Here is a 10851-nt window from a genome sequence, read left to right on the forward strand (position 1 = left end):
TGTTCTCAGATTATCTTCCCTCTGTGTTTGTGTCCAAATTTCCTCTTATAAGGACATCATTCATATCAGATTAGGGCCCACCTAATGACCTCATTTCAATTTAATTGCCTATTCAAATACTGTATATCCAAATACGATTACATTCTAACACGTTGAGGGTTAGGACTTCAACATATAAACCCATAGAGGGGACATAATTCAGCACATAACATGGAAATTAGCTTTTTCATCACAGAGCATATGTATTAAACTGTCAACCCCATTCCCCAGCAGCAGCTAAGGTAATGTTTTTGTTGTTGTTGTTCTTTTAAATGTTTTTATTTATTTTTGAGGGAGAGACAGAGCCTCAGCTGGGGAGGGGCAGAGAGAGAGAGAGGGACAAAGAATACAGAGCAGGTTCCAGGCTCTGAGCTGTCAGCACAGAGCCCAAGATGGGGGCTTGAACTCATGAACTATGAGATCATGACCTAAGCTGAAGTCAGATGCCCAACTGACTTGAGCCACCCAGGCACCCCATCAGCCAAGGTAATGTTAATAGAGCTCCCAGTTTACAGTTAGGCAGCCAGTTGCCCAACAGCCTCAAGGTTCTGTCTATACATGTGCATTATCCAGGTGGAGTAGGAAGACTGGCTTGCCAGCAACTAAAAAAGGAGCCATAGGGCATGAACTGGCTGGGTTTTTTTTTTTTTTTTTTAACTACATGTTATTATAACTGATGAAACAGTACTTTCTTCTTTGGAACCTCTTTCCTCATCTTGTAAAGTGCTACAAGAAGTCTGAAGGGATTTGATTGTTTTTATTATAGTTGAACTCTTGCTTAGATGATGAGTGTATATTTCAGGAGTATCCTGGGGCTGACATTTATAAGGAGGCTCTGAGATGAGTGCCCATTGAGAGGATCCTGGGGAAAACCAGTAAGACTTTTCCAGGGTTTCTGTGAAGATCCTTAAAAAACATTTTTTTAAATGTTTATTTTTGAGAGAGAGAGGGAGAGAGAGAGAGAACAGGGAAGGGGCAGAGTGAGAGGGAGACACAAAATCCAAAGCAGACTCTAGTCTCTGAGCTGTTAGCACAGAGTCTGATGTGGGGCTTGAACCCATGAACTGTGAGATCATGACCAGAGCCAAAGTCTGACACCCAACTGATTGAGCCACCCAGGCGCCCCGTGAAGATCCTTAAAGAAAAGCTTATACTTACCTTAAGGGGAAAACAGTTTTGCAGTTAGAAATCATTTGAAAGAGATGAAGTTTCAAGGTAGCGTCAGGGGATTCCCAGGTTCTATCCTTGGTGGGCATCTGCTATTTGTGTTAAAGTGAGAGAGGCTGGTGTTCCTTGCAGAAAATGTTACTTTACCAGAACAATTCTCAGGAGCTGCAGGCTTAGCTTTATTGTTTGTACCATTGATCAAAAATGTTAAGTGTCTATAACTTAGAACATCTTCTCATCCATGACCCTCACAATTAGAAATGGTTCTATCCTGGATCAGGGACTTCTTGGACTTATTCCTAGTTACTAAGGTATGGATACTAAATATAGACTTCAGCAGGTGATACAGAGGTATTTGGATTATTAGATAACAATTTGATACTTTGGCCTGATTGGTATAAGCATCTTCTAAGTCACCTCATGGATTATGCTGCTTAAATCAACAGGTCATCTACAATTTCTATAATACTGAACTGGACTTTCAGGCCATTTGTTACTATTAGCTTATCAGACATCAGAAACCAAGAAGCTGCTGTAGCCTTAGAAGGAAATATTAACAAACACTAGTCCATGACATTATACAAATAATAATGTCATGACCAGTGAGTCACTGCAAGAAAGGACACAGAAAGCTGTGGGGTCAAGAATAAAAGCCTTTGGAAAGAGAATTGTATAGCTTGGGGATGGAAATAACATAGGGTTTAACCTAATAGGGAAAAATGGTTGGGGAAAATAGTTTTTCTCCTCCCTTTTTCCTATTTAGACATGGATAATAGTAGCCAAATACTTCTTAGTGGGAACTTATATCAGTTACAGACCAATAGATGTCATGATTTGATGCATAATCAAAACAGACGAAAATAATTGTTTGCCAAACATTTATTTTTTACACAGTCCAATCATTTCAACAAGAATGTCTCCAAGGTAGTATCAATAGGTCTCAAAGGATTGTGAGCTGATGGGTCTCATCTAAGGGCTTCTGGGAACTTGCCCTTCTGTTCACAAATTTTTCCCTTTCCTTCCCCGAAAATGCTTTGATCTCCTTTTGACTCTAGAGTGAAATAGATGTTTATAGGATCTTGAGCAGGTTCTCTCTCAGTTAAAATGAACAAAGGTAGGAATATTCTCAAATTCATCAAAGATTGGGGGAAAAGAACTGAACACTACAGACTACAGTAGACCGTTTTAAATTTTGAGCTCTGGAGTTTTTTGGGAAATACCTTGCTTTTGGCTCAGGAGATTTTAAGTGCTTATCAAGTATGAAAAAAATCAAATTCAAATTCTAGGTTTTGAAGCTAAATCTTCAGATTTCTTCCAGTTAGGGGCTGATTTCACAGGGAATTTTTCTGTAGAAGTCACTCCCTCCTCCTCCCCTGCCCTTCGGTATTCAAGGCTTGTAAAAATTCAGCCCCCTTGCAGAATCTGTGTTAATTATGCCAAAAAATGAGAGTCTATTTGGAGGTAAATATTAGTGTAATTTAGGCTCAAGAAAAAAAATGCCAACTGGAACATAAAAAATATCTAAACTCTCCATAAGATGAATCAACCATTGAAAAAACAGACCAAATTCTTTTGAATCTGAAATCATTGTTATTCTTGTTATTCGAAAGCAATAAACGTTCCCGAAACAAAACTCCTTAAACAAATTAAATGATTTAGATTTTTAAAAATTGCACACCACATCTGCACCAAAGAGCAAAGACACCCTGCAGTAAAGAACTACTTGAGGAAGAATAAAAGGCAAGAGTACAAGGTACATGAAATGAGTGTAGTTTAAGATTTTGGAAAAAAAAGATTTTGGAACATCAGAGAGTTCTCCCACAACCAGAAACATTTGAGTCATTTGGTATCCAGTGTTTCTTTTTCCTTTGCTGGAAGCTTTGGCAGGTGTCAGGATATTGGCAGCATCTCTTAAGGGCGGTACTGAGATCTCTGCTCTTGGATATATTCATAGAGAGGGCTGGAGCGCACCGGGACACTGGCAAACTGACTTTTGCCTGGCTCCAGAGTCTGCCGACGGCCCCTGTCTCCATCTTCCCAGACTTGCCCGCGGTGCCTTCGTTCCTCCTCCCGCTGGCGGCGTCTTTGCTCTTCTTGCCGCAGTTCTTGTTCCTGACGGCGCCTCTTCTCCCTGGCAAACTGCTCCTCCACGCGGTACTGCTGGCCTCGCTCCTGCCGGCGCCTCAGCTCTTCCTGCTCTTCGCGTGGCAGTTGCTCTTCTTCCTCGAGGAACTGCCTGTCCTGCTCCTGTCGGTGTCGCTTTTCTTCTCTCTCCTGCTGGACGCTCTGCTCTTGCTCTTGTTCAGCACCCTTCAGTTGCTCCTCCTGAGAGAGGGTACCATCTAGTCCTCGGCGGCGGCGCAGCCTCTGTTCCCCCTCCCGGAACTTTCCGTCGCGTTCCTGGCGGCGCAAGTCTTCCTCCTCGAGGAACTTTCTGTCGCGCTCCTGGAGGCGCAGCTCTTCTTCCCTTTCCTGCAGGAGCTGTTCCTCCTCACGGAACTTTCTGTCGCGCTCCTGGCGACGCAGCTGTTCCCTTTCCTGTGGGAACGGTTCCTCTTCACGGAACTTTCTGTCGCGCTCCTGGCGACGCAGCAATTCCTCTTCGCGGAACTTTCTGTCGCGCTCTTGGCGGCGCAGCTGTTCTTCCCTTTCCTGCAGGAGCTGTTCCTCCCCACGGAACTTTCTGTCGCGCTCCTGGCGGCGCAGCAATTCCTCCTCGCGGAACTTCCTGTCGCGCTCCTGGCGGCGCAGCTGTTCTTCCCTTTCCTGCAGGAGCTGTTCCTCCTCACGGAAGTTTCTGTCGCGCTCCTGGCGGCGCAGCAATTCCTCCTCGCGGAACTTTCTGTCGCGCTCCTGGCGGCGCAGCTGTTCTTCCCTTTCCTGCAGGAGCTGTTCCTCCTCACGGAACTTTCTGTCGCGCTCCTGGCGGCGCAGCTCTTCCTCCTCGCGGAACTTTCTGTCGTGCTCCTGGCGGCGCAGCTGTTCTTCCCTTTCCTGCAGGAGCTGTTCCTCCTCGCGGAAGTTTCTGTCGCGCCCCTGGCGGCGCAGCTCTTCCTCCTCGCGGAACTTTCTGTCGCGCTCCTGGCGACGCAGCAATTCCTCCTCGCGGAACTTTCTGTCGCGCTCCTGGCGGCGCAGCTGTTCTTCCCTTTCCTGCAGGAGCTGTTCCTCCTCACGGAACTTTCTGTCGCGCTCCTGGCGACGCAGCTCTTCCTCCTCGCGGAACTTTCTGTCGCGCTCCTGGCGGCGCAGCTGTTCTTCCCTTTCCTGCAGGAGCTGTTCCTCCTCACGGAACTTTCTGTCGCGCTCCTGGCGACGCAGCTCTTCCTCCTCGCGGAACTTTCTGTCGCGCTCCTGGCGGCGCAGCTGTTCTTCCCTTTCCTGCAGGAGCTGTTCCTCCTCGCGGAACTTTCTGTCGCGCTCCTGGCGGCGCATCAATTCCTCCTCGCGGAACTTTCTGTCGCGCTCCTGGCGGCGCAGCTGTTCTTCCCTTTCCTGCAGGAGCTGTTCCTCCTCGCGGAACTTTCTGTCGCGCTCCCGGCGGCGCAGCTGTTCTTCCCTTTCCTGCAGGAGCTGTTCCTCCTCACGGAACCTTCTGTCGCGCTCCTGGCGAAGCTGTTGCTCACGTTCCCGGCGGCGCTGCTGCTGTTCCTCCTCGCCGAACTTCCTGTCTCGCCTTTTGGCTTCCTTTTGCTCTTCTCGCTCTAGCAGTTCCTCAGCTGGGAATTGCATGTCGCGCTGCTGCCGGGTCCTCTCTTTCTCTCGCGCTCTCTCCTCATCCCGTTCATCCTGCAGGAGCCACCGATTCTGCCGGAATGGTCTGTCTCGAACCTGGGAATCTTCGAATTGCCGGATCCTTTCTTCGTTCACTTTGCGTTTGGAGTAAACCCTGTGATTACGAACTTCATTTTCTTTTTCTGGTTGCCACTGCCATTTCAGATCGCGGCTCTGATCCTCATCCTGGAATTGCCTCTTTCTGTCCAGGCGCTGCAGCTCTTCCTCTTCCAGATACTGCCTGCCGCGCTGCTGGCGCCTCCGATCTCTTAGCAGCTGCTCTTCCTCCCTCAGCGGCTCTTCCTCCCGATATTGTCTCTCCAGCTCCTGGCGCCTCCTCGTCTTGAGTTCCTCTCGCTGCAGCTGCTCTTCCTCCCTCAGCGGCTCTCGTTGAGTTGGCTTGGCGTAGACTGTGTGGCGGCGTCTCTGGCTTTCCTCTTCTGGTTGCCACCTCCATTTTTGGTCACGGCGCTGCTCCTCCCGGCGTAGCTTCCTCTCCTGATCCTCTTGGAGGCTCTGCTCCAATCGGAGATGCTTCTCCTCTTCGAGGATCTGCTGCTCCCGCTCCCTCTCGAGTCGTTGGCGGCGCTGCTCTTCCTCCTCACGCAGCAGTTCTCCATCCTGCAGTTCCTCCGCCCTCAGCTGCCTCTCCTGCTGCTCCCGCAACTGGGGCCGGGCGGAGAACCTCTGGCGGCGCCTCTCGCTCTCTTCCTCCGCCTGCCACTGCCATTTGAAGTCTCGGCGCTGCTCTTCCTCCTCCTGCAGGCGTGCCTGCTCCTCTCGGAGCAGCCGCTGCTCGCGCTCCTCCCGGAGGGACCCGGACCGGCTTGGCCACTCGGCGTCTTCCTCCCGCAGTTGCCGCTCGAGCTCCAGGCGCTGCCTCTTCTCTTCGCGTTCCTGGCGTTGCCTCTGCTGCTCCTGCCTGCGGGGCCTGGAGTAGACCTTGCTCTGACGGGCGTCGGCCTCGCTTTCTAGCTGCCACTGCCACCTTGAGGTGCGGCTCTTGCCCCGCTCACGGGCCTCCACCTCCTCCTCAGCAGGCTGCTGCTCGTGCCTCAGCTCCTGCTGGAGCCTCTCCTCCTGCTCCCGCCTCAGCTCCTGCTCGCGTCTGTCCTGCTGCTCGCGCCTCAGCTCCTGCTCCAAGCGCGGCTCCTCTCGCCTCAGCTCCTGCTCGCGCCTCTCCTCCTGCTCGCGCCTCAGCTCCTGCTCGCGCCTCAGCTCCTGCTCGCGCCTCAGCTCCTGCTCGCGCCTCTCCTCCTGCTCGCGCCTCTCCTCCTGCTCGCGCCTCTCCTCCTGCTCGCGCCTCAGCTCCTGCTCCAAGCGCGTCTCCTCTCGCCTCAGCCGCTGCTCGCGCCTCAGCTCCTGCTCCAAGCGCGGCTCCTCGAGCCTCTCCTCCTGCTCGCGCCTCTCCTCCTGCTCGCGCCTGAGCTCTCGCTCGCGCCTGAGCTCTCGCTCGCGCCTGAGCTCCTGCTCCAAGCGCGTCTCCTCTCGCCTCAGCCGCTGCTCGCGCCTCAGCTCCTGCTCGCGCCTCTCCTCCTGCTCGCGCCTGAGCTCTTGCTCGCGCCTGAGCTCCTGCTCCACGCGGGGCTCCTCGCGCCTGAGCTCCTGCTTGCGCCTTTCCTCCTGCTCGCGTCTTTCCTCCTGCTCACGCCTCTCCTCCTGCTCGCGCCTGAGTTCCTGCTTCAAGCGCGTCTCCTCGCGCCTGAGCTCTTGCTCGCGCCTGAGCTCCTGCTCCAAGCGCGGCTCCTCGCGCCTGAGCCCCTGCTCGCGCCTTAGTTCCTGCTCCAAGCGCGGCTCCTCGCGCCTCAGCCGCTGCTCGCGTCTCAGCTCCTGCTCGCGCCTCTCCTGCTTGCGCCTCAGCTCCTGTTCGAAGGGCAACTCATCGCGCCTCAGCTCTTCCTCGCGTCTCTCCTGCTCGCGTCTCAGCTCCTGCTCGCGCCTCTCCTGCTCGCGCCTCAGCTCCTGTTCAAAGAGCAACTCCTCGCGCCTCAGCTCTTGCTCGCGTCTCTCCTGCTCGCGCCTCAGCTCCTGCTCTAAGCGCGGCTCCTCACGCCTCAGCCTCTGCTCGCGTCTCAGCTCCTGCTCACGCCTCTTTTGTTCGCGCCTCAGCTCCTGTTCAAAGAGCAACTCCTCGCTCCTCAGCTCCTGCTCGCGTCTCTCCTGCTGCTCGCGCCTCTCTTGCTCGCGCCTTAGCTCCTGCTCTAAGCGCGGCTCCCCGCGCCTAAGCTGCTGCTCGCGCCTCTCTATCTGCTCGCGTCTCTCCTGCTCCTCGCGCCTCAGCCTCTGCTCGCGCCTCAGTTCCTGCTCGCGTCTCTCCTGCTCGCGCCTTAGCTCCTGCTCTAAGCGCGGCTCCCCGCGCCTCAGCTGCTGCTCGCGCCTTTCTGTCTGCTCGCGTCTGTCCTGCTTCTCGCGCCTCAGCTCCTGCTGCAACCGCGGCTCCTCCTGCTCCCGCTTCTGCCTTTGCAACTGCTCCTCTTCTTCCCGGAGCTCGCGCTGCTCCTGCCTCTCTTGCCTTTGCTTTCGGTCAGGAAATTCCTCAGGCTCCCGACCCTTGCGCCTCTTCAGCTGCTCTTCCTCCTCCAGGCGCTCTTCCGGTTGTCGCCTCTGCAGCCGCTGCTTGTCTTCCTCTGCGAGCTCCCTCTCCAGTTCCTGCCTTTTCTGCCTGTGTTCTTCCAGTTGTCTGTCCCGGGGCTCAAATCTCTGGTCTTCTTGCCTGGGATCTTGTAACGGGTTCTCCTTTCCCTCACACCTGACCCCCTTCTCATCCAGCCCGGAAACCTGGCTGAGAGCGTAATAACAAGCTTGAGCCACCTTGAAAACGAACAGGAGGAATTCATTGAAATCGACGAGCCCGTTACAGTCGCGATCCAGAAGTTCCAGGATCAGATCTACTGTCTCAGGGTCATGTGGCCTCTATGAAAAAATGAAAACAAAAATTTTACAATGTACTATTTACAAATAAACTTTAAGTCATACACACAATGAATATTTTGTGATATGCTGACACTCAGAGGACATTGAAAGCAATTGGAAAAACATCCAGTGTGTTTCAAGTCTTGTCCCTACGTAAAATGTGAACACTTCATTTTAAAGCATACATTTGTTGGAAATTTTTGTAACTTGTAATTTAATGCTGATCAAAAGAACTCAAGTTCTTTTTAGCTGGGTGAATATGAACTCATCCTCAAGAGAGAAATAACAACGAAAAATTTTGAAGTTTTACAGCAGCCATTTATGTCTGAAATAGTACCCTTGATAGATTTTTATCCCATGTTTGTAAACAGAACAAAACGTTTATGTTAACACCATTTTACTAGAGAAGACACTGATTTTAATTATTAAACTTTGGAAGTAAATTTAAATTCCTTTCAAATTTAGTTTGATCTGACATCTTTGGTGATAATTTCCAATGTTCATTCACATTGACGTTGCCATCAAGTACATGAAATAAATACTTGTTAGCAACTTCTTTAAGTACTCAGACTACAATGCCTGTTAAGTGCCTTCAGACTCAGAGATGAAGACTGTAGTGTAGAGCTGTGATGGTATAAAATGGATACAAAGTCACCATTCTTTGCTATGATCTCTCCTGAGAAGACATTTTATAACTCTAAATCAATAGATTTCCTTTTCTTGTTATTTCTTACCCGAAGGACATCTCCAAATTCCCTTTCAAGGAGGTTCTTCAGGTCTTTCTTGCTTAGTGCTGCCCCATCACAATCATGTAAGGCATATTGATTGAAAATTTCAGTGATATCCAAGATGCTTTTCAGAAGTGGAGACATTTTTTTCCCCTTCCTTCCAAGTTCAAGTAAATCTAGAAGAATAAAGTAGGATTCAGAATTAAAACTCTGTTTCCCATCTCGGGGAGGTTTCATCCATGCTGTTTCAGTCAGAGCCCTAAATTTACAACAGTAATTTATTTTCTTTTCTTTTATTTCTTTCTTTTGATTTTGAGAGAGAGAGAGAGAGAGAGAGAACGAGAGAACCGTAAGTGAGGAAGGGGCACAGAGGGAGAGAGAGAACCCCAAACAGGTTCCACACTGTCAGCACAGAGCCCTACATGGGACTCGATCTCACCAACCTGAGATTATGACCAGAGCCAAAATCAAGAGTCAGATGCTTAACTGACTGAACCACCCAGGTGTCCTAACAGTAGTTATTTTCAACCTGGGCTTTCAAAGCATTTGATTTTTCAGTATTGTACTTAGAAAGGGGAAGACAGATCCTGAGAAATTTGAAGCTAGGGAATTATCTTCAGACTATTCTGTAGTCAGCTTTTGATCGTCTAGTCAATCTGGATTATCCATATCCTTTTCTTCTGTTTCTTCCTGCTTCCTAGCACATTTCAGATCAAATAGTGATCTGAGTGTAGAATTTTAAATTTGATATGTTGCTATTCATAAGTATCTTCCTCTAAAGTTGAATAAAGAGAATAAATGAAAGCCAAAAGGTGAAGGAAGATTTGAGAGTATCTTAAGGTGGATATAAGCCATGTAGATCTAATTGTGGCAGCAAAACATTAGGCGGTAACCAGAAAAATAAAAAGGGAATGTGGATTATTTTCCAACATATGTAGTACATATGAGATCTATGAGGATAATTCATAAGTCACTATTTCTAAGATTAAGCACCACTTCTTCCTAGGCAAAAGTGACACTATAATATTCAGGTATAACAATGCAGAAAACAGAGTACATGTTATTTGTATTAACTCAGATATGTTGCAAATACTCAGTTATTGGCTAGCTTCTTTAATTATTTCTCAACTCCAATACTTCAGATGTCATAACTACATGAAGATGGCCCATATTGAGAAGAACCATAAAAAAGGAGTACTGAGGATTGGTGACTTCTTGAGATGGCAGTTTTTAGGAAGATGAACCCCATAAGAGTCACACATGAACCACTCTCCACCCCCTAATATGCAAACAAACTTATAGAATTCAGAGACTTGGGGGGGAGGGCAGCTGGGTGCCTCAGTCGGTTGGGCATCTGACCTTGGCTCAGGTCATGATCTTGTGGTTCACGGGTTCAAGCCCTGTGTCAGGCTCTGTGCTGACAGCTCAGAGCCTGGAGCCTGCTTTGTGGATTCTGTCTCCCCCTCTCTCTGCCCCTGCCCAGCTCATACTCTGTCTCTCTCTCTCTCTCAAAAATAAATAAAACATTAAAAAAAAAAAAAAGAATTCAGAGACTTGGGAGAAGAGCCATGTTTCCATTCAAGTGATGGCTCCAGCTATAAAATGGCATGGAGTTAGTGGGAGTTTGATATCCCTGTAAGATACTGATCCTTTCTGGTACATAGATCCTCCTGACCCCTACCCAGCATCTACTACAGTTGGAAAATGAATTGTACAGAAGAATATGACCCCATTGGCTGGGACTTACCCACTTCACCAAAGGAAGTTGAGCGCTCGCTGACACTGCTGGCAAGTGTACTGGGCAGCTGGGAGCTGGACCTTTTATAAGGGATTTAATTGTGCCCTGAAGAGCAACTTGCAAAGGAGACACCTACTCTGTGGGATGGCCTGATTCATTCCTAACCAAGCCCAGCTCCACCTCTGTCTCCACGAATGACTTGTTTATCTCACTATTTGCTCACGTAGCTATTTGACATGAGGTTCACAGACCGTGCCTCCTGACAGTTGAGGTGCTACTGATTCCACCTAACATGAATGGATAGAATATTTGACAGAATCTGTAATTTTTTAAAGTGCTAAAATTTAAATAAAACAGTGAAATGAAGAAATTAATGTTTAGAATATTAGTTAATTATGACTTCATAAAAAAGTAGTAACTTCTAGGCATTTACTTTATAAAAGATATAAATTCTAGAATGGGGTTAAACAGAAACTTTAACATAAACTGGTG

General features: G+C 49.1%; 1 protein-coding gene across 4 annotated transcripts; it reads right to left on the reverse strand.

The window, feature by feature from the left end:
• Window positions 1-2070: 2070 nt before the first annotated feature.
• On the reverse strand, window positions 2071-10414 carry TCHH (trichohyalin). 4 transcript variants are annotated; one of them, XM_045033536.1, is made up of 4 exons: window positions 10369-10414; window positions 8628-8797; window positions 4651-7893; window positions 2071-4308 (listed from the first exon to the last, which is right to left on the reverse strand). In XM_045033536.1, exons 2-4 carry the CDS (start codon window positions 8763-8765, stop codon window positions 3118-3120), a joined length of 4572 nt encoding a protein of 1523 aa, XP_044889471.1. In that variant the 5' UTR covers window positions 8766-8797; window positions 10369-10414; the 3' UTR covers window positions 2071-3117. The 4 variants fall into 4 exon arrangements, with proteins under 4 accessions (XP_044889471.1, XP_044889470.1, XP_044889469.1 ...); XM_045033535.1 differs by having other exon boundaries at window positions 2071-4059; window positions 4243-7893; XM_045033534.1 differs by having other exon boundaries at window positions 2071-3786; window positions 3832-7893.
• Window positions 10415-10851: the final 437 nt, after the last annotated feature.

This window comes from Felis catus, chromosome C1 (genome assembly GCF_018350175.1).
Source record: "Felis catus isolate Fca126 chromosome C1, F.catus_Fca126_mat1.0, whole genome shotgun sequence".
NCBI classification, from domain to species: Eukaryota; Metazoa; Chordata; class Mammalia; order Carnivora; family Felidae; genus Felis; species Felis catus.